Genomic DNA, 27,486 nt, shown 5'->3' with positions numbered 1-27,486 from the left:
GAGTAATTTTGCACATGGTTTATGCTTAAATAGAAATGCTAAACCATTTACATCTGTTTTCTAGTCATCGTTCTTGCTTTATAAAAGCTATGTGTATTCTCTCCAAATAAGTTTTTATTCTGCCCATTTTGAACTCTTCCATATATTAATTTTTTAAAGCACTCAAAACAGAGATCGAGAACAATTGTGTCTTTTTAGTTCATTGTCTTCTACAGAGGAAAAAATCAGGTCAGATTAAACTCTTGAACTGTTGCAATTACTTTTGTTTTCCAAACTTAAGTTTTTAAATTTTCTTTTAATTTGCAATCACTTTCGTAAGATCATGCCTTTTTACTTTAGACAGCTAAAACATCATTGTTTACTAAATACTTGCCTTAGCACTGACCTCTGTAGTTACTTTGTTGAACACTGTGCTGTAACTTGACACAATATTAACTACTTCTGATTACTTATCTGGTACATGTTTGATAATATCTACCTTTCAAGAAAGGAAGACAGTTCAGACACGTAATTTGACAAAATTAGGAAACAGCAACATCAGTTCTTCAAACACAGGAAAACATCTGAACAGTTGACATTTCTGTCTGGTGTTAGATGGTGTTCTTTAAAGACCAGACAACATGCACAAATGTAGGCGGAAACAATACATCTGCTGATACTGGCAGACAGCATTACCCGCCAAATTTGGCCAGTTTGTTAAGATAAATAACTTTTCAGTGACGTACAGGGCTGAAATTACATAAACAACAGAAATTACTAAGACTTAAGCCTATGAGTTTTGTGGGTTTCAAGATTTTATGCAATCAATATCCCGACATCTGTAACACTATTTTGTCCCTAAAATGCTGATGCCAGGAACAGTTAAGATTAACGTTTTACTTGATGACTTGTTTCATATCTTGAAATAAACTATGATTAATTCTTGGAATAACCATTATTGAACCACATTTTTATTTAGGTCATTAAGACAACTACAATCATCTCCTTATAAGGAAAAGTTTCATTAAAAATGCTAGAGCTCAGCCTGTTTCAAAAACCAATACTTGTAGCTTGTTATATTAATAGTTCTAAATGTCTAAGGCTTTTTAAGTGAAAATACCCTTAACAGTTTTATCGAGCCTGAGCAGTAGGAATTTTTAAAAACTGACAGTGAAAAATAGCTGATTAAGAGGAAATGGCATTAACTAGTTACCTTCTTAGTCTATCCCTAGAAATGACTATTTTGCCTGATTCAAATCTTTTAGAAACACTTCCCATTATTTAAAAATGGTCTTCAGAAGGCGTAAAAACCTAAAGAATATGCATATAGAAGCTCCCTGCCAATTCTGATTTAGCACATTGGGAATATTTGTCCAAAATTGAGGCAATATTCTTCAGTGGGACTGAAATTCCCCGAGAACTAATTTGTAACACTAGGTATCTTTAAAAACACTAGCTCCCTTTTACATCCCCCTCAGGATCAATCAAGTTCTTTGCCATTAATGGAAAGTTAAAACAACAGCCCTGAATTTTAAACTTTCTTAGAGAATGTCTCCCTATCTACCCTTTTGGTAAATTTTTCTTTCTCTTTAATTTCTGAATATGTGTTAACATGACTGTTTCATTAACATGCTACCTATTTGCTGAAGAAATATAATCATTCACCCATCTCAAAAGAAAAATATTCCCAGTGGTCAATTAAAAAAAAATGCTATTTTTCAAATGAGTACTCTGACATAAAAAATATAAAAGGATAACTTTATTAAATATACAAATTCAACTTCAAGAGCATTCAATTCTTTTTAAGATTATGGCATAAGACAGAGCAGATAAATGGTAATGGTTTATACAGATATATCCTATAATTACCAAACAGATTAGGTAGATATACTGACCTACCAATGCTCAAAATAACAAAATGAATATATGTCCCTCAACTATTTCTGTATTTTATGACTACTAAATGGGAAATCTGTCAGCTGACCCAACCACCAGACTTTTTCCCATAGGAAGTTTGATATGCTGCCATTGATACATATCATTTCTGAATATAAACCTCTATCTTGGGTCCTTTTCTCTTTGCCTACTTCATTTTCTCTCTTCCCAACCCACCTAAGACTTAGTCTAAACAGGATACAGAGATCTGGATGGCTCTATGCAGAGGAAAAATCTCCAATAATACTGTCAATTCTGTATTCACTTTTCCTTTCAGCAGCTACCTAATTATATCTAAGATGGTGTGAAAAAATATACACCTCAAAAAAGAAAAGCATTTGGACTATTAATCTTCACCTTGGTCCTGCAGCTTCCCTTTATCAACCAGTGTATATATTATTTTAAATTCCCAACTGTAAACACATACAATATTTAATAAAACATCCAGAAACTTTGTGGTCAGCACCATATAATTTCCAAGGAGATGTGTTTTTGGTAGGGGCAGAGAAGGAAGAAAATTGAGAAGCCATTAAGAAAAAATGGCAATTCACACTAAAATGCTTTCATAAAGTGTTTTTAAAAAATGGATAAATTCAATTTTAAGTGATACTTTGCCCCATGACCAACATTTCCTCATTGTTTTAGTGTTCATAAAAGGCGTAATATGTACCTCTAGAAAAGGAAATTATCTTCTTTACTTACATTGTTAGAGTACCAGCACCAGGTTGTTTCCCCAAAGTATACATAGCTCATAACTCTAAAAAAATCTACAAATTAAGTCTTTTGATTCATTTAATCCTCATCACATCCGTTAATTGTAATTAATTAAAACTAAAACTGCTCCTTTTTCTGCATATGTCAGTGAAAGGTAATTAGGGAAACTAAAAATCTGACCTAATAAGGAACCCACCTAAAATCTACTTAGGTAGGTTTAACTCAAATCATGTTGTTAGTCCCAACAACTATCCCAGGCATTTTAAGTATTCTTAATCTATAGTTTAGAATGTGCCACCAAACACTAAAATGTTAAAATAAATTATTAATCCTGCTCTGGTCTCTAAACAAGAACTTATGGCTATTACAAAGTATTCTTTTTTATTCTACCTCATAACAGTAAACATTAAATGAAGACCCATCATCACAAGCTCATATCTTTAAAAAATGGATGCAGCAAAGCTTCTTCTGCTGTTATTCTTGAAGCTGGATTTAGATCTAGAAGTTTATCAAGTAGGTCATAAGCTTCATCAGGTACCTCATTCCAGCCTTCTAAATTGGTAGTATACTCATCAAAACAACACCCACAGCTATTACTATCCCCCTTTTTAAATGAATTCCCTGAGTATTGTCCTGGAGGCGTTTGTATGAGGCGAGAAGCTTTATGGTCAGTCTTCTCTGAAACAGTTGGTTGATGAGAAGCAGGTCCTTGTATATCACTTGTTAACTTGGGAGTGTTAGAATCCATACCCCTGAGTCTCTCACAGAGTTTTCTCAAGTCTTGTGCTGGAACTTCTTTGCTACATAATATTGATTTCCCTAAAAGCAAAAGAATAAAAAAACAACAACAGAAAAAGCCCTTTTATTATTTGAGTATATCAGAAGCCTCTCTCATGAGAAACATGAAAGTTCAAACATATGCTTTATGGACACGGACACACAAACACACACACATACAGTGAGATAGAGCACCACATGCTATATTTAAGTTGTATTTGAATTGCATAGTGGGAGATAAAGTGGGAGATAGTAAGTAGAAAGCAGTGACTTACTAAGCTATGCCAGGCACTCACTTGACTCTGCCAATTTCTCAAGCTTCATCTTATCCTTCTACAATCTTTAACTAGCTGCAGCTCCCACGCCCCTACTCTACTTCCTTTCCAGTCTTCTATGTCTTCGACTACATGACTCCTGTCTTTGCCTAGGATGCCCTGCACCCCTTGTGTGCCCAGGACACTCTCACTGGCATCACCACTCAGATCAAGAATCACCTCAGGCTTGACACCCTCAGAGAGAATTGATCAATTTCAGCTTCTACTGTATCTTGGGAGGAGTTCTACTATTATTTTTGCTATCCTATATATGTCTGTCCCACCTAGTAGACTGTGAGCTCTTTGAAGGTAGGAACTGTCTTACCTATCTTTGAACCCCCCAAACCCAACTTATGCCTGGTACATATTAGGTGGTCAGTTAATGTCTGTTGGACTACACAAAAAGGCATTATTCATTTCAACAACTCTGTTCAAATGACAACATACATCCTTAGAGATGCTGTTCTTGACCAACCTATTCTAAATGAGCCTCTTCCCTCCCCTTTTCCTTTTATCTTTCTCAGTACCACTCATTTCTCATAGTATTTATGTTCTCTCCCTCAGGAGAATTTAAGCTCTGTCAAAGCAGAGACTTGCAATAGTACTTGGCATACATAAAGCCCCAATAAATGCTTCTGAATGAACAAATAAACAAACTATATCTCAGTTTTTAAAAATATAAATGTCTGAAACAACTTCCTGATGGGTTTATTATCAGATGTGCAAAAAGACGTTAATCACGCAAATGGCAATCATGTATTATTTTTGCCTTGCATTTACTTATTAAACATAAATGTACTAAACAATAAGTACCATAACATTTAGATACTTTTCTGGGAATGCAGATTGTCAACAAAGTCATTAATCTGGCTGAGGATGATAAAAAGTTACCTTTACCTATTCTGAACTAACTACTGGACTGGTGTTTAACTAAGCCAGGGGAAAAAGAGGGGAGGGAGAGGGAGGAAACAAAAGAAACAATTACCAAAAACCAAATTCTATGAGGATACAATACGCCAATCCTTTTTCACTTTTGAACTGATTCTATCATTCCTATTCTCTCTGGAAAATCAGAGCCAGAGGGGAATACTCACATAGTTTTATTCCTTTATTAGCTTGTTCTGAAGTCATAAAATAATTAATAGTATATGTTATAGCATGTCCCCAAGTTATACAATATGCTTTTTTTATATGACCAAAAAGAAGATTCATTTATAATATTCAGGAAAAATAACTCCAACTAACACAATCGTCAACATACTTTGTTATAGACTACTATGTGTCAGGAATTTGTTTCAGCTCAAGACTTCTTTTTAATGTATCCAATACAATTCACTGAGTACTAAATGACAACCCACAATGGAGCCAGGTTTAAGGGCTGAGGACAGTGGAGTAGGTTACAGATAAGAGAAGTAAAGGTGATCTCACTGCTAATCTCAGCTAAGTCATTTCTTCAGGTTACAAAGGGGAACACAGTTGTGTTTGTTGAAATTTTGAGGCTTTGATACTCAGTCCAAAGTTATAGTAAGATCTGACTAAAATAACTACAGATGTCATACTAATACAACTGAGACAAGTCCTATGGCATTATTTTTATTATTTGTTTTTTGAGACAGTCTTGCTCTGTTGCCAGGCTGGAGTGCAGTGGTGCAATCTTGGCTCACTGCAACTGCCGTCTCCTGGCCTCAACAGCGGTTCTCCTGCCTCACAGCCTCCCAAGTAGCTGGGACTGCAAGTGTATGCTACCATGCCCAGCTAATTTTTGTGTTTTTAGTAGAGATGGGGTTTCACCATGTTAGCCAGGATGGTCTCATCTCCTGACCTCATGATCCGCCCACCTCAGCCTCTCGAAGTGCTGGGATTACAGGTGTGAGCCACCGCGCCTGGTCCTATTTTTTTTTCAAATATGAGAACAAGTATTACAATGATAAATCTCTAAAATCTCTTGCTTGCTATCATGGCACTTGATCTGGAGTGTTTTTGTGTCAGATGTTGTACTTCCATTGTTGGCCCTGACTATAACTTGGATTACCAATGGGGAGGATTCAAGCTCTTCAATAAAATATTTTGGTGTTGGCTGATAAACTTGACGTTCATAAACCTCTCACCAAGTTATTCAATAGTAGATGAAAGTTTTCTCAGTTGAGAATAAACATACTTGTTATGTTTATTATTATGTAAGAATGCCATTTCTAAGATATCAATCTTGTTTTCCACTCATGGTCACTTTTCCCTTGTATTATTTCATCCTATTATCTTCAAATAAAATTTTCTTACAATAAGTACAAGATAGTTACAAATTGTGGACCGACTTTGCTGTAGAAACATATTTTGGCAAGCCTCTATTAAGAGGCTTTCTTCACAACCACCCAGTTTTTCTTGTAGATTGGACTATAGCACTAGTGCATAAGCTACGGCAGTAATTTTTGCAGTGGTTCTTAAACACCTGTAGTTTCTTAGTCAAAATCACTTGTTTTTTCAAACTAACAAGGCTGGAGCCTTCCTAAGTATCTTATTTTTCTGAATCATATTTTCCAAGAATAGGCAGAGTGGGCAGGCATATGTATTTCTTAAAGATTCTCAGATAATTCTGACAGGCAACCCCGGTTAAGACCCACTGATCCTGGGGCTGAGCACAAGGCAGCCCAGCTACTCTTAAGGTAGGCTGGTTGAACCTTTATCTCCTGGGGTGTTCTGTATTGTGTGGTAGTAAGCTGACTCAATCCCACTTATTCCTTGGAAAGCATTAACTATAACTGAGCTTGGAAAATAAACATTAAACAGGCATTTGAGTTCAGATTGTTGGCCACAGCAAGGCTGAGATAATTCTCACGTGCCCTATGAAGTACACTGCACACCCCAGTCTTGAAGAACTTGCGTGCTAAGGAGATGACATCCATGTCCAATATATGCTTACAATAATATCCCATCAGTTAAGGCCTTCTATGCATTCTGCTTCTCTGCTACCATAAACCTACACAACCTGACAACACAAATTTCTATTCTCTTCCCTAATCCTTATTATACTGTATTAATAATTAATTGTTTACTTGTTAGTACAGCCTAAGATCATTTAAGGCAAGGACACTCTAAGTACCAAGACGTAGTACATCTGATGTTTAAAATACAATAAAAAAGTAAAACATATTATTAAAGGTAAATGTATGTAATAAAAGTCAAACCATAACTAAAAGGAGTTAAGATTTTACTCCTTATTCTTACAAAATTACACAGGTAAACTTTAAATACCGCAAAAGTGTATTACTTGTGCTTAATAAGATTAAATGATTATATGTATAGAGGAGAGGTGATACGTTTATTTTCAAGCAACTGAAGAATTTTCTACTTAATATTACAGAACTTTATCAAGACTGAATGTTTATTTGTAAAGAAAATTTCATACTAATTTATTAAGTGATTTGTAGGAGATAATCAAAGGCATTCTGTTTTGTTCTATAATACAAAACTGCTTACCAAAAGTTTTAGCAGCTTGGATAGTTTCTCTGGATCCCCGAATTGTCATAATTTGGGCCAAAGCAGTTAAATCATCACTTGCTTTATAAAATGGGTATCGTCCACTAAGCAAAGAAAGAAATATGACACCTGCAGACCACATGTCAATTGCTGCAATAGAAGACAAATTTTAAAAATACATTTCAAATGTATAATTTTATCATCTAAATCAATAGTCCTCAACATTTACTATGCATTAGAATCACCTTGGGAGCCTTAAAAAATTCAGATGCCCAGACCCAGAGATTTTGATTGAACAGTTCCAAAGTAGGGCTCAGGCATCAATGTTTTAAAAAAAGTTCCTCAGGTGATTTTAATGTACAACCAGGACTGAGAATCCTCACTGCAAAAGATGTTTCTTTCTTAAAAAACATGTTGGTAAATTTAAAAGGATACTTAATCATTAGGAAACAATAAGTAAATGAACATTTTATAGGATCAAAAGGAATCCAAAAACAGCTAAGAGGGAAAAAATCTGAATGATCCTTGAGAATTACATACCATACTGGTCAAAATGCTTTCATTTTAGTGAAAAGTAATGAACATTAGAAGCTCTTCTTCAGCTGCCACTAGCACCAACTGCTGCTATAGAAACTTTTTAAAAAGTATTTTATTTTTTTGTGTGTGGCTGTAAAGACTTTAATTTTTTGAGTACACAGTAGGTATATATATTGATGAGGTATATAACATGTTTTGATACAGGCGTGCAATGTGTAATAATCACATCCTGGAAAATAGGGTATCCATTCCCTCAAGCATTTATCCTTTGTGTTACAAACAATCCAATTATATTCTTTTCTTGGTTTTTTTTGAGACGGGTCTCGCTATGTGGCCCAGGCTAGAATGCAGTGGCACAGTCTCAGCTCACAGCAACCTCTGCCTGCCAGGTTCAAGCAATTCTCATGCTTCAGCCTCCTGAGTAGCTGGGATCACAGGCGTGTCACCATGCCCAGCTCTTTTTTTTTTTTGTATTTTTAGTAGAGATGGGTTTTTTTTGGGGGGGGGGGGGGTTTGCCACATTGGTCAGGTTAGTTTCAAGCTCCTGGGCTCAAGTGATCTGCCTGCCTCAGCCTCCCAAAGTACTCTTTTAGTTATTTTAAAATGTACAATTAAATTATTGACTATAGTCTCCCCGCTGTGCTATCAAATACTAGGTCTTATTCATTCTTTTTTTTTTTTTGAGATGGGGTCTGGCTCTGTTGTCCAGGCTGGAGTGTGGTGGTGTGATCTCAGCTCACTGCAACCTCCGCCTCCCAGGCTCAAGTGATCCTCCCACCTCAGCCTCCTGAGTAGCTGGGAATATGGGTGCACACTACCACACCCAGCTACTTTTTTGTATTTTTGGTAGAAATAGGATTTTATCATGTTGCCCAAGCTGGTCTTGAGCTCCTAAGCTCGAGCAATCCACCCGCCTTGGCCCCCCAAAATGCTGGATTATTCATTTATAACTATTTTTTGTACCCATTAGCAGTCCCCACGTCCCCCACACCCTCCCACTACCCTTCTCAGCCTCTGGTAACCATCTTTCCACTCTCTATGGGTTCAATTGTTTTGATTTTTAGATCCCACAAATAAGTGAGAACATGCAATGCTTGTCTTTCGGTGCCTGGCTTATTTCACTTGACATAATGATCTCCAGTTCCATCCATGTTGTTGCAAATGACAAGATCTTCTTTTTCTTCTTTTTTTTTTTTTTTTTTGAGACGGAGTCTCGCTCTGTCCTCCAGGCTGGAGTGCAGTGGCCGGATCTCAGCTCACTGCAAGCTCTGCCTCCTGGGTTTACGCCATTCTCCTGCCTCAGCCTCCCAAGTAGCTGGGACTACAGGCGCCCGCCACCTCGCCCGGCTAGTTTTTTTTTTTTTTTTTTGAATTTTTTTTTTTTTTAGTAGAGGTGGGGTTTCACCTGGTTAGCCAGGATGGTCTCGATCTCCTGACCTCGTGATCCACCCGTCTCGGCCTCCCAAAGTGCTGGGATTACAGGCTTGAGCCACCGCGCCCGGCCAACAAGATCTTCTTTTTCATGGCTGAATGGTACTCCACTGTGTGTAAGTACCACATTTTCTTTATCCATTCATCTGTTGATGGACACTTATGTCACTTCCAAATTTTGGCTATTATGAATAGTGCTTCAACAAACATGGGAGTGCAGACACCTCTTTGGTACATTGATTTTCTTTCTTTTGGGTATATACCTAGCAGTGGGATTGTTGGATCATGTAGTAGCTCTATTTTTAGTTTTTTGAGGAACATCCAAATTGTTTTCCATAGTGGTTGTACTAATTTACATTCCCACTATAGAAATTTTAATCTTCTTAATTTTGGCTGTTAAAGATTACAACCAGCTCAACTTGATGTTAAAAAGCTCTTTTTTTTTTTTTAAAGGGACATCTCTCCTAATTGTTGACCTCCTGGTATCACCAGGTTATTTGCTCCGTTCCTTCGGCTACCGTATCACCTTTTTTTTTTTTTTTTTTTTGAGAGGGAGTCTCACTCTGTTGCCCAGGCTGGAGTGCAATGGCGCAATCTCGGCTCACTGTAACCTCTGCCTTCTGGGTTCAATTCTCCTGCCTCAGCCTCCGCAGTAGCTGGAACTACAGGTGCGCACCACCATGCCCAGCTAATTTTTTGTACTTTTTAGTAGAGACGGGGTTTCACCATATTGGCCAGGCTAGTCTCAAACTCCTGACCTAGTGATCTGCCTGCCTTGGCCTCCCAAAGTGCTGGTATTACAGGCGTGAGCCACTGTGCCCGGCCCCACTTGCCTTTCTTAGTTCCTTTGGTACCTCTGCCTGCTCCTTCAATGCTTTCTCCAAGCCTTAAGTGCTGACTAATGTTCCTCAGAGTTTTAACTTCTCCCTCTGTATACTCTCCCTGATTGGTCCATCCACTTCATGGTTTCAACTGTCATTTATATAATGATGACATTCAACTGCAGTTCTAGCCCAGCTCCTTCGCTGAGCATCAGACTTAACTTTGATTGTTGGACATCTCTATTTGGATGTCCCACAAATACCTCAAACCAATTATACCCAAAACCAACCTTACTTTCCCCTGTAAACCAGTTACTTCTCCTTTACTCTCCACCTTGGTTACTGGTACACATCCAAGTCTCCCAAGCTAGGAATCTGGTAAACATCCTGAATGCCCTCTTCCCTCACCATACCACACCCAAATTCTACATCCAATTATCCACCAAGCTCTGCCTTTTCCAACCCTTCACTTTTCTTTTTATTCCTATTACCAATACCCTCATTCACATTTTCATCCTCTCACCTGGAAAAATTCATGCCACCACTCTCCAAAAGCTAAACTGTTTGAACGCCTGCCAGAATGATCCATCTAGAATATACCATTGCCACTTCTTTCACTTGATTATATGTACAGTATATAGTCCAAACTGTAACAACTGTGGTCTGACCTTGTCTACCTCATTCCAGGTTTATTTCTCACCATTCCTCAACTTGCATCTTAATATTCTAGCAAAATTAGACTTTTTTTTTTTTTTTCCGAGATGAAGTCTTGCCCTGTCGCCCAGGTTGGAGTGCAATGGCGTGATTTCAGCTCACTGCAACTTCTGCCTTCCGGGTTCAAGTGATTCTCTTGCCTCAGCCTCCCGAGTAGCTGGGATTACAGGTGCACACCACCACACCCAGTTGATTTTTGTATTTTTAGTAGAGATGGGATTTCACCATGTCGGCCAGGCTGGTTTCAAACTCCTGACCTCAGGTGAACCGCCCATCTCAGCCTCCGAAAGTGCTGGGATTGAGGCGTGAGCCACTGCGCCCGGCCAAAATGAAACCTTTTTAGTTTTCTGTATGCTGTTTCTTGAGTTCCTTGGCTCATGCCTCTATGCTAACCTCCCAGCCCAATTTACATTCTAAGAGGTCACTTCTTTCATAATCTCTTTGGGTTAGGATAGTTAGATACTCCTTAAATACCTTGTATAAGTTTTACTACCATACTCAACAGGTTATTTTATAATTATTTGATGGTGTGTCCTGATTAGAGTGTGAACAGATGGTCTCATTTATTTATTTATTTTATCATTAGCAAGCAAGAACAGACATTCAATGAATGAATGCATTTCTTCAAAGCCCATAATCCAAGTGAACAGCAGGATCCATCTATTCATTCAAGATGTTTCCTGAATTCCAGCTCCATGACAACTTTTTAGATTATGGAAGACGTTTTTCTTTTTCAAAACCTTCTAACTGCTATTATATTGTTTATATAACAAAAATAATTTTAATCAAACACAATTATATCTACATCACAGGAAATTTTTGAGGTATTAAGCAAGCAAATAAAATGCTTTAAGTCTTTGGTTGGCAAAAACTATTAAACATAATTTTTTTCCCCCACAAAGCTGATGTCAACAAAATTCCATAGATTACATTTTGCGTATTTATTTACAAGATGGTAAGATCATCTTGTAAATAAATACGCAAAATGTAATCTATGGAATAAACTGTTTAAAAAAAAAAGAGAGGCAACATTAGGATTAAAAACTTTCATAAAGAATAGCATTAGCTCAAAAATAGGAATGCCACACTGCTAGAACTGCTTACATAACTTAAATAAAAGCAGAAGAGCTCAAATATTAGTTATAAATAGACAAAGATCATAAAATAAAATACATCTGGGACAATCCATTTTAATTGGGTTCTGTATTTCCAGTACAACATACCTGTAGTTTGATTGGGGCACTTTGTCAAGACCTCTGGTGCTCTGAATCCTGGTGTACCTGCCCTAGGGGCAACCTGCTGACGCCTTAAGATGAAATAAGATTTCTCTAATTATGTTAAAGTTGAACTATGTAAGTCTAAAAGACAACATTCATCAATTTAGTTCACAGTAAATTTTGCCTCGATACCTATATAGTAAGTGTTACTATGAAGTAAATGATAATCTAGTGGGATAAAAAGCCTCGATTTTTCTTCTACTGTTCTTTACCCCTCTACTAGTTCCCTGGACTTACTCCAGAAAAGTTTTAAAATAACCTCCAAGAAGAAAAAGCAGTAGTGGATAATAAGAGCCACAATAGAAAAATAGAACCCAATAGCAATTCACAGGTATAAAAATTCATTTCTGTTTGGAGTAATTGATCGCAGATACACTTATATATGTGAGTTAATCAGGAAAGGCTTTATGAAAGCCAAGTCTTGAAGGAAAGGGAGAAATTTATGAATCAAAGAGTTGGAGGTGGGAGTAAGAGAGGAGCTCTTACTGTTTGGTTCTGGTTACTCCACATAAATGGGAATAAAAGGAGAAAACAGAAAAGATTACATCAGCAAGCAAAATGTGTGATTCGAAGCTTCTAAAAGCCACCCCGTCCCACTTATTTGCATATAAGAGCAAATGTGTTTTCCAGAGTATATCCATATTAAATAAATAATATATGAAAACTGTTATCATTTGCTCTTCAAGATACCACTGCTGTGCATCAAGGCCCACTGTAATGCACTGATCTGTATTGATCCCTTGCACTCACAAAATTATCCACCCAAATCAATGCAATTTCTAATGGCAGCATGCTGGTGATTTTATAACACCATCAAAACACATTACCTTGAAAGGCAAATACTACAAACTTTATCTGTTGCATAGCAGTCACAGGTCAGGCTAGCTGGGCAAGAACTGGCAGTTTTCCTCATCACACCACTATTCATAACTTTTGCAGAAATAGCCTTCTTTTTTGTTGCTAACTTTCTAGACAGTACATCCACAGTCTTTGACTGCTTCATGAGCTGTAAAAGAAAAGTCTTATTTTTCTATTTTCATGACATTTAACACGATGTCCTAAAATGCTAGTATGGCAAAAAGCAATAGCAGAAGCATAACTTTAAAAACTGCTGAATGGCTATTGGACGGTAAATAAACAGTTGTCTATTAAAATGTTTAAGGTCTTCTTGGGTTTTTCTGCAAAGTCACCTTATGTTAAACTTTACTCATTGGTCCTAGCTTGGCCAATATTTGACTTATACTTTATTAGAACTTTTCCTGATATATTACCAAAGTATAAAACAGTTATGTTCTAGTGTCTAACTCCATTTCAGAACTGTAAACTGCACAAGTACATTGGCTAAAATCACAGTTTTAATTTGTTGCTCATGCTGTCTAGCTGTCACAAGATATCCTAAGTCAATCTGAAATCATCTACGTTGATGATGATTTTGTTAACTTTACAAACATCTTTACACTATCAACTATGTGTCAGAACAGTTGGCTAGCTGTATGGAGCTCACACTCTAGCAATGACAGAAAAGCCCTTAATGTTCTAAATGTTCCTCTAGAGAAAGAGCAGTAATAGTCAGCTAACCAAAAATGAGAAAAAATTCCACCAGAAAAGTTCAGAAAAAAACTGGAGAAAACAAGTTTTGACTAAATGCTCAAAGCAGTAATACCTTCTGCCAAAGCCAAACTCTACTTTAAAAAAAGTTCTGATAATAAATGTTAATCTAGTTATTACCTAAATTCTCTTCAGTGTATGACTGACTGACCATTATGCTATTAAGCTACATTACTTACTTTCACTGCAGGGCTCTCATGTGAAATGGAGCTGTGTATATTGAAATTTCTTTCTCCAAAAACAGAGCGCTGGACAGAAAGGCCTACAGATCCCTCCTACAATACCAACAAAAACAAGGAAAATAAGGATTATATCTGTAACACTTTCTGCCAGCTGTACTCTGCCATAGTTTTGAAAGAGTTAAGTGAGATGAAACAAAAACAGCTGCATCCAAGTCATTCTCAGGCACCAAACCACTTCTGTGAAAGGAGAAAATAGTCTAGACAGAATTCAACACCCATACAATGTTATCATAGTCCACAAATATATGTAACTAAAAAAATTCAAAAACCACCTGCATGGATGTTACATTTTGCTGTGCAGCTAAAATGGAGATAGACACTTCAGAATTCCTCCCCTATAACTAATGCTTTATTTTAAAAAGGATAATCTGAACTTTTTAACATGCAAGGAAAATGTAATATTTTCCATTTTTGTCATAAAATATGATTTCATAATAGGTAATGACAAACGTTATAAACTGACAAACTAAATTTTAGTTTTAAAATAGTAACCAAAATGATTCAGTACAAATCTTAGTGAAAAATCAATCAACTGAATACATATAACAAATGTAAAAAAAAAGTTTTTAAAATTACAAGTACTATCCTAGTATTGTATCTCCCTCTGTTGGCTGAAGGAGTACATTTCTAAAACAGTGTCAGTACTTAAGAAATAAAAGAGAGAGAACCTTTCCATCTTTTCCTTGTTTAATCTGAATTTGTGCATTTGTGTAGGGTCTTTTAACAGAAGCTTTTGTGGTGGACTGCTGATCCAGCTCCTTAGGTACTGGGCCACTCAATGGAATCTTGTTTCCTGTGATTATGTGGGATTTGTTTTGTGAACACCTTTCCTGCTGAGCTTCAGACTGGACAAATTTGAGAAGCTCTATTTTCGTATCATGGGTTCCTTGGGCCAAACCAAAGTCTACCAAGGCATACCTAAGAGACAAAATTAAGCATTTTTACTTATCTGTAACAATTAAAGCTTAGTAACATTGTAATACTCTCAAACCATCCTCATAAAAACTGTAATTCTTTTTGGGATCAATTAGGAATTTACAACATTCTGCTGTTTTTTTTGGGGGGGGGAATTTATAGCATTCTGGAAAAGAAAAAAAAATAAGTTTTCCAGACAAAGTAAGAATTTAACAGCTAACTTGGATTGCAAATTAAGAGGTGTCCCACAATCAATCAAATGTTCTCTTTTTCCAGTGGTCTGGGTTCATAAGGCAGAAGAGGAATATATAACAAAAACACAATCCTTTGTTCTCTGATGGTGGCAGAGATGGCATCATAGCAGATAATTTCCAGTTAAGCAAGTTTAAAAAATTAAAATCATGGTTTTAAAATCTGATCCAATTAAAGAAAATTTAAGTCAGGGGTATAAAAGCTCAAAAAAGAAGTTATAATCTTACTATGTTCAATACGATCCATTACATAGAGGTATTTATGTTATTTTCAGCTTATAATTATAATCAGCATTAAAAAGTATACATAAAAATAAAACTTTCGTGTTAAAACAGGAAATTGGCTATCATGTGGTCCAAAGAAAAATGAAGTCCAGAGTAACAGACATGTCTAAGGTCAAAAATTATTAGACTCTAAGTCTGTTAGTTCAGGCTATTTCCACTGAATCAAGGTATACCTTAATAATGTACACTGTTCCATGAATACAATTTTATCTTCTTCTTCACCACAGTTCCCTTCCCAATCACAAAGAAACTGAAACAGAAATAATCTGTGCATGGCTGTTGCAGTATGTTCTATCTAAGAGATATATGTCAGAGGATACAAAGTAGCAGTTATGTAGGATAAATAAATCTAGACCTAACACACACTCTGAAGATTACAGGTAATAAAACTGTATTGTATATGGGATTCATGCTAAATGAGTAAATTTTAGCTGCTCTTGCCATAAAAACAAAAATAAAATGGGTAACCGAAATATTTGCTTCACAATAGTAACCTTTTTACTATCTATGTATGTTATAACATCATGTTCAATACCTTAAATATAGACAACAAAATTGTTTTTTAAAAGAGAAATAGGGTAAATATTTTCTAGTAACTCTTCATACTTACTTTTTCAAGCGCCTATTATATAAAAAATTGCTGGGCTTAACATCACGGTGAACAATACCAAACTGATGGATGCGTTTCAAAGCTTTGAACAGATTAAACATATATTCCCGTACTTCTTGAAAGGAAAGAGAATTCAAAATGTCCTAAAATAATGAATGAAATGAGTTACAAATATTGCTTGCAATGAAATATTCAGCTAATAAAAATTCAAGAAATATTAAAACCTACCAAAAACGACTCATGCTCCAGATATGGCATAGCAATAACTACATGATCATTCTTCCTAAAGCAGTATTTAACTCCCATGACATTATCTTGCCCCCTAGTGGAAAAATGCACAATGAACTTTTAGAGGAAAGGTCAGAGGGACTGAAACTTTATGCCTAATTTTAAAAACCGCAATTTTAGCAATGCATACATATTGCTAGAAAACTGACTTAAAATCATCATAATATAAACATAAATGACTTGTGTTCTTGTGTTCAAGTTATCTTTTAAAACAAAAATAGCACCAGTTTTGAGATTACTATAATAATTCCAACAAGGTAATTATAGTTGTAACTGGGGAAGTGGCAGTGAGAAAAAAGGGAAAAGATTAATAAGACTTAGCAGATAAGATGGTAACAGTAATAAATAAATTAGGGTCACTAAACTAATAGATCATACAGCCAGGATTTGAACCCAGGCGTTTTGCTCCAGATATATGCTCTTAATCATTATGCTACACTGCTTCATAAAAGAGGAAAATAGGACAAAGGTGATTTCTATGATTTTGAGCCTGAGTAAGAAAACAATAGAGATATCAAAACATAAGTAAAGAAGGCAGTAAAAGAAGCAGCTAAAACCAGACCTCATCATTTTGATAGCGATATCTAGATAAGGGACAAAACCTTAAGACAACTGAGAAGTCAGTGAGAGTACTTGCAGAGAAATGATACCTAGAGACATGAAAATTAATAGTGAGAAAAGAAAACTAAGCTTGGAAGAAGTCAAGTTAGAGAGCCAAATAAGAAAGGAATTTTGAAGGAAGAGTTATTAGCATGGAAGTCAAACAGAATAACAACTGAGGGAAGGCTTTTAGTTTGGCAAAGAATAATTAACTGGTAATTTTTAAGACAGCAATTTAAGTGGAAAGGAAGAAACAAAACAGAAGGAAGGAAAATATAATACAATGGAAGCTGAGCCGAAAATTTGCCTGACTGAATTGTAAGATCAGATGAAGACATTTTTAGCATGTACCTTTTTAAGCACAGAAAAAGAAAAAGTGGTAGAGGGAGACAGTTAAAGTATAGAAAAGGGAATGACCACATTTATGGTACAAGAATGTATGCAAGCATTCTTTACAGAGGCCATCTCATTTTCTTGTCTTCTATAATACACAGAGGGCTGAAACAAACAGGCTTACTTATTCACTCATTCAATATTTAGTGGGCACTGTTATTTGCTGTTAGGGATTACAGACATTAGTAATGCCACAGTGAATAAAATTTACAGAACTTCTGTCCTCATGGAGTTTACTACCTAGTGGACAATACAGATAGTAACAAGGTAACTTATAATGACAGATTATGGTAAGGGCTTTGAAAAAAATCAAAAGATGCTACGACAATTAAAAGAAAATAGGAGAATCTAATTTAATTCAGAGAAGACATATTTCAAGCAGTGTCACTCTTTTTTTTTCCTTAGAGACAGGGTCTTGTTTTGCTGACCACGCCGGATGGAGTGCAGTGGAGCGATCGCAGGTCATTACAGCCTCAAACTCCTGGGCTCAAATGATCCTCCTACCTCAGTCTCCCAAGTAGCTGGGACTACAGATGTGTGCCACCCTGCCTGGCCAATTTTTAAGTTTTTTGTAAAGATGGGGTCTTGCTCTGTTGCCCAGGCAAGTCTCAAACTCCTGGCCTCAAGCAATCCTCCCAAAGTGCTGGGATTACAAGCATGAACTACTGTGTCCAGTTTCACTCTTGCTCAGATCAGAGGATAAAGGGTCAGCAGGCAATGACTGGGAGAGGCCTTCCTGAATGGGCAAACAGTCTGGGCAGTGGCCCTGAGGTAAGAAAGGTCTTGAGACAAATTCGATAAACTAAAGAAATGGAGCACAGTGAGGGAGCTGGGAAGATAGGCATAAGAAGGTTGAATTTTTTTTTCAAAGTACATAGGGAAACCATTGAAAGATTTTAAGTGGGGGAACTAATTACCCAATTTAAGTTACATACATATATATTTTATATATATATATATATTTTTTTTTTTTTTGAGACGGAGTCTCGCTCTGCCGCCCAGGCTGGAGTGCAATGGCCGGATCTCAGCTCACTGCAAGCCCCGCCTCCTGGGTTTACGCCATTCTCCTGCTTCAGCCTCCCGAGTAGTTGGGACTACAGGCGCCTGCCACCTCGCCCGGCTACTTTTTTGTATTTTTTAGTAGAGACGGGGTTTCACCATGTTAGCCAGGATGGTCTCGATCTCCTGACCTCGTGATCCGCCCGTCTCGGCCTCCCAAAGTGCTGGGATTACAGGCTTGAGCCACCGCGCCCGGCCATATATTTTACATTTTAAAGATCATTCTGGCTGCTGTGTGAAGACAGAATGAAGGGGAGAAAGACGCAGCAGGCTACAGTTATAGTCTAGGCTTCAGCTGAGGTAGTGGCAGAGAAGACAGACATGGATGAACTTCTAGATATATTTTAGAGGCAAAATGGTTAGGACTTAGTGATTAATGTGGTTTAGGAGAGAAACAGAAAATGAGGATGATTTCTAGGTTTCTGGCCCGAACAAGTGCGTAGATGGGCCATTTGCAGAGATGGCTAGATAAGAACATTTGTTGTCGTGGGGTTATTTTTGGCATGTTAAGGTTTAGTTTTGGCATATTAGGTTTGAGATATTTATCAGGCACCAAGTGGAAATGTTAAATAGGCAGGTGGATATATACAAACCTGTAGTTACCATAAAAGGTCTGAGATTAACTATATACTTGTGGGAATCATTACTTTAGATCATGTGGAAATGGAGGACACTAAGGAGAATACAGAGAAACCCAAGAGCAAGCATGAGGAACTCCAACATTTAGGAGTCAGATAGAAGTGGAAGAGCTGGCAAAGACACTGAAAATGAAAGGCCAAATGAGGGAAGAAGAAAACAAGGAGGGTGTGGCAGTACAGAAGTCAAGATAAGGGTTCAAGTCAATTGTGCTAAATGATGCCTAGAGTAATGGCTGACTCTATAGTTTCCAGTTTAGAGGAGAACAGCCGCAGTATTTAGTGAAAGGGAGGTGTGGAATGAAAACAATGTATGCAGATCATTGTTGAGGAGTCTGGCTGTTAAGGGGGAACAAAGAAATGATGGAGCAGGTGGAAGAAGGAGGGCAGTTTAGGAGGATAAGATACTAAATCATGTCCATATGTTGACAGAAATGACCCAGCAGAGAGAAACCATACCAGATGATTCCATTATTCTAAATAAAATATTAGATGAGGTCGTCAATAGCTGGGGAAATGTGAAATGTGAGTTCCCTACATTTACAAAATAATGTAAACCATGAAAGCCAAGGTTTATGATTTGGCAGGAAGGTTACAAAAAGCAGTGATAAAAGACAGGAAATCAAGCCCAGCCTCAAGGGAAATCCAATCTAAAAGAATTACTATAAATTTAACTAACTATTGCAAGGTTAGAAGGAAAGTGCTAGCAAATTGCAAACACTTGACTGAAAAATGTATTTAATTCACATACAATCTCCTCATCCCTGCTAAGCATCTACTTTAAAATCTTATAAATTATATACAAGTTCAATTAAAATATGTTTAAATTGCCTACCCAGCCACTGTTAGGCACTGAAGTTCAGCTGCAATTCTTACAGGATGACTTGTTGGAATCAAGTGTTTTAGAGCAATTTTCTCTTCAGGTCCTACTTGTAACTGTGCTGTGGCCAAATAAACAGAGCTGAAAGTGCCTGTAAAACAATGTATTAAATTTTTCAACATCGGGGTTTTTAAAAATGTTAATGAAACAATCATAAAAGATTGTAAAAACTGTTTCAATGGCATAATAGATTAAAACAGGATTTCATTTTACTGTAAATATTTATTATTTATTCTTTCTTTGAGGTTGAAAAAGAAAAGCTGTTACCATAATTAGTAATAAAACTACGGTCTTAATAGTCTAAAAAGTGGTATATTTCTCAATAAGAAATAGTAATGAAAACCAAGATTACAAAAGGAAAACAGGAGGGAAAAAAGACCTTGTAAAAATAGTAAAGCATATCCCCAAATTACCTTCTCCAATTTTGTCCTTAATCTTAAACACATTCCCAAGCTGTGGTACAGCTTCATAAAGCTTCTCAATATCTTTTTTAACACCTTTCAAGGAAACAAAAATTTAGACTTTTAATCAATGACAGTATATTTTATAGTCTCTTAAAATTTAAAAAGCTAAATGAAATTATAAAACATTATAAATAAAAGTTTTAATAAAACTTGTAAGATTAAAACCCTATCAAGTTGCTATAACTCACACACACCTCTTGAACAGACAAAAATGAAATACACCAAATTTCTACTATACTGGAATTATATACTAATAGATACATTGTTACGGTACAGATTACAACATGAAAAACCACCAAATTTTTAAAATGACTAAACTGGCCGGGCGCGGTGGCTCAAGCCTGTAATCCCAGCACTTTGGGAGGCCGAGACGGGCGGATCACAAGGTCAGGAGATCGAGACCATCCTGGCTAATACGGTGAAACCCCGTCTCTACTAAAGAATACAAAAAACTAGCCGGGCGACGAGGCGGGCACCCGTAGTCCCAGCTACTTGGGAGGCGGAGGCAGGAGAATGGCGTGAACCTGGGAGGCGGAGCTTGCAGTGAGCTGAGATCCGGCCACCGCACTCCAGCCTGGGCGACAGAGCCAGACTCCGTCTCAAAAAAATAAATAAACAAATAAATAAATAAAATAAAATAAAATAAAATAAAATGACTAAACAATTTGTGTTGTGATCACTAGATGGCATGAGAAGGACACATTGCGATGTTCTTGAAAACTATTTCCCGTAAAGATACAAAATCTTCAAGGCTTGGTAACATTTTATGTATTGAATAGTCACCCTATATTTTCAGAGGGAAGGCCTACTAAAGCTCTCAAGCATGTAAAAAGTATTTTAAAAAATTTATCCCAATTGCCAGTAGTACTCTCTATCCTTGACTACAGATAAATTGCTACTTTTAAATAAATATCAGTTCTTTATAAAAATGTACATAGTGAAAACAAGGGAACACAATAATACAAAACCCAGTAAACTACTGGATACAGAAGAGAACTAGGTAAGACTCTTCAGATTTTATTACAGTATCTAGGCTCTACTAGCCCTATGTAGCATAAGTTTAAGACATTTTCAAAGCACTTGCACGTGCATTATCTTTTCAGATCTTCCTAACAGTACTGTGAACTTGGCAGAACAGGAATTATTATCCTGATTTTTCAGATAAAGAAACTCAATTCAGGGAGGTTAAATCATTTGCCCAGTTTCACAGAGGTGTTGCTGATGTCTACAGAACTTATTCCTTTATTTTAACTATACATATATTTTCTAATTTTCTTCCTTTTTTTGAGATGGAGTCTGTTGCCCAGGCTGGATGGAGTGCAGTGATGTAATCTCCACTCACTGCAATCTCTGCCTCCCGGGTTCAAGAGATTCTCATGCCTCAGCCTCGTGAGCAGCTGTAATTACAGGCACGCACCACCATGCCCAGCTAAATTTTGTATTTTTAGTAGAGACGGGGTTTTACCACGTTGGCCATGCTGGTCTCGAACTCCTGATCTAAAGTGATCTGCCCACCTTGGCCTCCCAAAGTGCTGCGATTACAGGCATGAGCCACCACACCTGGCTAGAACTAATTCATTTAAATAAATACTGTTTTAAAAAATGCTCAGCAATGGGCATGTAAAAAAAACTAATAAATGTGGTGCAGCCACTAGGAGCTTGGTTTAGTAGAGGACACATGTTATTATTCTTAATACAAGGTGATACCTGTAATAAAAGAATGCATATACTACTAGGTTGCGGAGGATTTCTGAAGGTGATAGGAAGCCTTCAGTTGATGGCTAAGTTTTGTTCTGAAGCATTCACCAAGTAGTGAAAGTTGAAGAAAACACTTTAGGAAAAATTAACTACGTCTGTAAAGACAGTAACAAGAAAAAACAACAACAAAAAACAAAAAAGGCTTGGATGATTAGGGCAGGGGGAGGGCTGAGAGACAAGGAAATACAATGTGGCCTGGGGTGGTGGCTCAGGCCTGTAATCCTAGCACTTTAGGAGACCAAGGCAAGAAGATTGCTTGAGGCCAGGTGTTTGAGACCTCATCTCTTAAAAAAGTTAAAAACCAAACCAACAAACAAAAAATCAGCTGGCCTTTGTAACACAGGCCTGTAGTCTCAGCTACAGAGACTGAGGCAGAAGGATACCTTTAGCCCAGGAGCTTGAGGTTACTAAACTATGATCATGCCACTGTACTCCAGCCTGGGCGATAGAAGAGGGAGACCTTGTCTCAATAATAATAATAATAATAATAATAATAATGATAGAAATAGAATGTGGCTGAGGAAGAGAAGAGAGAATGCACATGAAAGCTACAGAAAGTTTTTAAGAAGAAAAATGACAAGTGGAGAACAGATGTGAAGGGGAGGAGAAACATTAAGGGTGCTTCCACACCACTACTCACTTACTATGTACCTACTCCTCTTTACAAAACTCAAAATGTTTATTAAGGTTTCCTGTCACTTCAGAACAACTTCAACAATTTTAAACAACAGTAACACTTCCTGGCAACCAAAGTGAATGCAATATCCTCAAATTCTGAAGTGGGAAATGAGAGCAGAAAGCAGAAAAGTGCATTCATGTCAAAAGCTGGAAAACAGTACTAGAGACAGACAAATGAAATAGACTTTGAGGATTGGAGGAGGACCCTGAAAAGTCTACAATATGCTAAAAATTATTTAAATGCCTCTATTTTATACATGAAGGTCTAGGTTTCTATTTTGACATTTTAAGTAACTTTTGTTTTCTGCTACATAATATATCCAATTTGGTTTTAATATACCAATACTCTCCTTAACTACACTCCTTACCAGCCTGTAGTCTATCTGTAATGCAGCAGTCAGTCAGCTTGCAACACAGCAAACAGAGTTTAAACAGAGTATTCTGATAAAGCTAAGTCACCTTGTCACGATTTTGCTCAAAACCTCTAATGGTTTCGACATCTCACTCCATTAGAAAGTCTCTTTACATGTCTCTTTGACTTCACTCCAATTACCTTTCCCATTCTAGCCACAATGACCTCCTTGCTATTCTTGAATGCTAGGCACACTCCCATCTCAGGGTCTTTGTACTTGCTGTTTCCTCTGTTTGGAATGCTCTTCCCCAAATATCTGCACAGCTCACTCCTTCACCACCTTGAAGTCTTAGCTCAAATGTTACAGAAGGCTATGACAAACTATACTTACTAAAATTACAATCTCCTTCCCCAATACTTCCTATCTCCCCTTCCCTTTTACATTTTCTTTGTAACACTAATCACTTTTGAACATTAGTATTTATTTCTTTTGTTTACTGTCTACTGTCTAACTACCAGGGTGTTAATTTGTTTTATGCTTTGATTTATCCCTAGCACCTAAAAAAGTGTCTGTATATAATAGACACTTAATAAATATTCATCATGTAAATGAAACGTTTTCAATATCTTATCATGGAGTAAAACTGACACTCTATGAATACAGTCATGGTTATTCTGGGGCTTCATGTACTCTCTGTTTTATATGTCCTGTAACTAGGGGATAGTATATAATGTAAGCCCAAACTGGGACACTCTTGAGTGAAAAGGTAGCACGAATAATAATTACATTGTGACAATAGCCATAAGCTAGATCTGTCCCAGTTGTTACCCATAGCCCACTTCAGAAGCATGGGCTAAGGGTGTCATTGTAACAAACAGAATGAAGCAAGCCTTCCTTCCAGTAGAGTTCACCAGTATGGAGGAGACATTCAATATAGAGTTTATACATCATTCTTTCACTGAACAGATCTTTCTCACTTATTAAAACTTGGCATATCGTAAGATACTTAAAAAAAAAAAATACAAGCTTACTGGCCAGGCATGGTGGCTCATACCTGTAATTGCAGTGCTTTGGGAGGCCAAGATGGGAGGATTGCTTGAGGCCAGGAGTTTGAGACCAGCCTGGGCAACATAGCAAGATCCTATCTCTAAAAAAACATTTAAAATTAGCTGGGAGTAGTGGCACATGCCAGTAATCCAAGCTACTCAGGAGGCTGAGGGGGTAGGATGGCTTGAGTGCAGGAGTTAAGGCCGCAGTGAGCTGTAATTGCGCCACTGTACTCCAGCCTGGGTGACGGAGAGACCATGTCTCCAAAAAAAAAAAAAAGGCTCGCCAAATTAGTGAAAGAATAAACATTTGACCAATATTATGCCAGATAGTTTGTGCATTATAGCATTTTTCTTAATAGGAAAAAATAGAAACAATCTATAGGGTCAACAGTAAAAGGTGATTAAATATAATATAATATACAATGGTTCTTAAATCCAGTTGTAGAATATTTACTACATCAGCAATATTCAAGATATATATTAAACAAAAAATGGAGATCAGAAATAAGATCTCATACTCCGGTTCAGGCAATAGTTCAATAATGCGAAAAGACTTTATTTTGGTTTTCTTTACTTCAAAACTTTCAATAATCATGTTTATCAGAAAAATGTTATAAAAAATCTTACAAATACCTCAAAATAAAGAGACATGCTATTCATTCATTACACTAAGTATTTTACTTTATATCCTTACATTAAATCATTCATTCAAATATTTTCAAGCACCTACTATGTGCTGGACACTGTTAAGCTCTGGGAATGCAAAGATATATAAAACATCCAATCAAAAATATAACTTCAATAAGGAGTAAAGCTGATAAGATGCAGGCATATACCTGTCTCATGATCTAATTTGATTTACTTTCCCAATTAGATTACGAGACTGTTATGTGCCTGGACCTCATCGGCTTTACTCCCCATTGAAGTTATGTTTATATAACTTTAGCTGTTATTAAGGATCATATTTTAAAAAGAGCCGCAAGAGTGAAGTTTTAGCGTGTTTTATAATTTATCGTATTATTTATAATGTCCAATATTCTGTTACATAAATGCTACAAAACTTTTGAAATCGGGAATAAAATTCACCCCATTCTTTACTTCCCAGCAGACTTTCAGAATATTAGAATAGTGGCATTCTCCTAAACAAGATGCCAGAACCAAGTCAGAGTCATCCATTCAGATACTCTGCTGATGTCACAACATACTTCAGAAGCCAGAGGAGATACTGCCGCCAAGGGGCTTACAGTGGAGGCAAAATGCAGTCCTAAGCAATAGAAAAAGAATACTACAATGACTGTGTTACTGTGTTATGTGTCCAATGACTAGTAAGGGAAAGATGAACTAAAAAAACAGCTAACTGCTGGAAAAATGGAAAGGAAGAGGAACAGTATCCATGTAACTGGATGAAAGTGGCATTTTAAGATTATTCTAGCACCAACGTACCAGATGAACTGAAAGACAGAAAAGTGCAAGCAGGCAGCATAGGTGAGAAACTGTTGTAAATCAGGAACAAAGTGTAAGGAAATGAATTAGCGTGGTGGAAATGGGAATGGAAAGAAGACACAATGCCATACCTATTAAAAAGAAATAAAGCTAGGTGACGATATAGGGAACGAATAAAAAGCATCAGCTGAAGATTAAAGTTTCAAGTTTAGGTAACTGGGATAACTGACTTCCATCAAAGCAGAAAGTATGTGATGTCATATTTTTCTAGGGTGGGGTTATAAAGAATATATGGACTAAAGGTCAAAATAAGTATCTTTTGGACAAGCACAGAATTCACTTCAGACAAAGATGGAAAAGATGATCTGGCTACCCTTTCAGAAAAAAAAAATACAGTCAACTAGAATTCCTCCATTTAACAAATATTTATTATTAACAAATACCTGCTATGTCCCAGGTCCTGTGCCAGAGCAGAAATGAAAGCATACATGCGAGTGTACAAGAGCAGGCACTGCTTGACCCTATCCTCTTCACCCCAAGGTCTGGTTTACGGCCAAACAACATTTCATGCTGTACACTGAGATATGGTGCTTTATTATTGCTACGAACATTTCATATTTTTTTCTCTGTGAGTTCTGCTTTTGAATACTTAAGTGATGATCTCCAGTGTCAATTTCTAAATTTAAGCTTAAGGCAATGTGGTGAGTAGAGATAAGAACACAGGTAGAGAAGAGAAATTTAATTTGGGCATCATCAAATTTCTGCATTCTTAGTTACCAATACTGATGACCATAGCAACTTCAACCGTAAAACGGGTTGTATTACCGTCTTCCAAATTGCAATTCAGTCCTACATTTAGATCATACGAAGCTGTTTTAAAACACTGTCCTATAGAAACACACAACTCACTTTAAGATTCAATCTACTTATTTTTTGACAGCAATTGAAAACACAAAATTGTTGCCTGAAAAATCTTTGCGACTGTACATCTTTGGAATTAAACACATACCTGCAGGTTTAAAATTCTGCTCGTTTTTTTTTAAAGAGCCTTCAGCCTGAGACCGGTCACGCTGGGGAGAAAAAGCCATTGGCTCATCCATTTGAATCCCCAAAGACGCCTCCATCACAAGACAATTGGGATGCAAAATGCCAGCTAAGGGGTTACATCCACAGGGGAATCAAAGCAGCTGTAAAAATTAGAACACTGGAGAAGTTTAGATCACTCGCTAAACCATGCACTAAAAACATGCCACTGCCCCCAAAGGGGCAAACATTTTCAAACGCACCATGTGTCCAAACCTCCACAGTAGGGCATACTGTGGCCTTTTCTAAGGAATTCCATGTGCTTTATTTTCACCTATCAGAAACGCCGGCAGGGGGCTGCAGGGAGAATTTCCCGGCTTGGGCACCCGCCCAGCAGCGGGCGCAGTGGGAAACGGCGAGGCAGCGAGTCCGGCGCAGCCTGCGGGACCGCGTGGGGGAGGGGCCGAGCGCCGGGGGCGGTTTGAAGTCAGGAAAAGGACTGAGCGAGAAAACCGTTTCGCCACTGACAGGGAGCGCCAGGAAGCTCGTCCAAAGCACCACGCAAGTTGATGGAGAACTGATACGACCCTGGCTAAGAGTACTGCGCGGAGGAGGAAATGGGTTAATGAATGGGAATCCTCCGACCAGCGCTGGCCGCGAGGTCAGCCGGAAAAGACCGGCTTCCCTCGGGCCAGAGACCGAACCAGATGCTTAGTGCGCAGGCGCGCGACTTTCCCGCCGCAGGTCGTAGGGATCCGAAGGGGGACGGGGAAAGGAACTGCACGGCGAGAAAACCGAAGTCACCATCCAGAATTCGTTCCTAATCCCTCACAATCCCGCGCCATGGAACAAACCGTCTGAAACTCACGGTTTAAGGGAGTACGACTTCTGTGGCTCCCCAAATGCCTGGGTCGCCGTCTCCAAGAGCTCCCCACCTACCGTGTGGATCGGATGCGCCTGCGCAACACTTCCCGCCGCG

At 37.5% G+C, this 27,486-nt stretch overlaps 1 protein-coding gene across 2 annotated transcripts; it reads right to left on the bottom strand.

Moving 5' to 3' along the window:
* Window positions 1-1,726: 1,726 nt before the first annotated feature.
* CDC7 (cell division cycle 7) lies at window positions 1,727-27,486 on the bottom strand. 2 transcript variants are annotated; one of them, XM_010370385.2, is made up of 12 exons: window positions 27,376-27,486; window positions 26,494-26,671; window positions 20,153-20,236; window positions 19,695-19,830; window positions 16,113-16,206; window positions 15,885-16,027; window positions 14,492-14,741; window positions 13,761-13,856; window positions 12,801-12,979; window positions 11,920-12,002; window positions 7,194-7,343; window positions 1,727-3,447 (listed from the first exon to the last, which is right to left on the bottom strand). In XM_010370385.2, the coding sequence occupies exons 2-12, from the start codon at window positions 26,606-26,608 to the stop codon at window positions 3,053-3,055; spliced, it is 1,725 nt and encodes a 574-aa protein (XP_010368687.2). In that variant the 5' UTR covers window positions 26,609-26,671; window positions 27,376-27,486; the 3' UTR covers window positions 1,727-3,052. The 2 variants fall into 2 exon arrangements, with proteins under 2 accessions (XP_010368687.2, XP_030792724.1); XM_030936864.1 differs by having other exon boundaries at window positions 27,447-27,461.

Source organism: Rhinopithecus roxellana, chromosome 8 (assembly GCF_007565055.1).
Source record: "Rhinopithecus roxellana isolate Shanxi Qingling chromosome 8, ASM756505v1, whole genome shotgun sequence".
NCBI classification, from domain to species: Eukaryota; Metazoa; Chordata; class Mammalia; order Primates; family Cercopithecidae; genus Rhinopithecus; species Rhinopithecus roxellana.
This window is presented reverse-complemented; position numbering and strand designations above follow the sequence as displayed.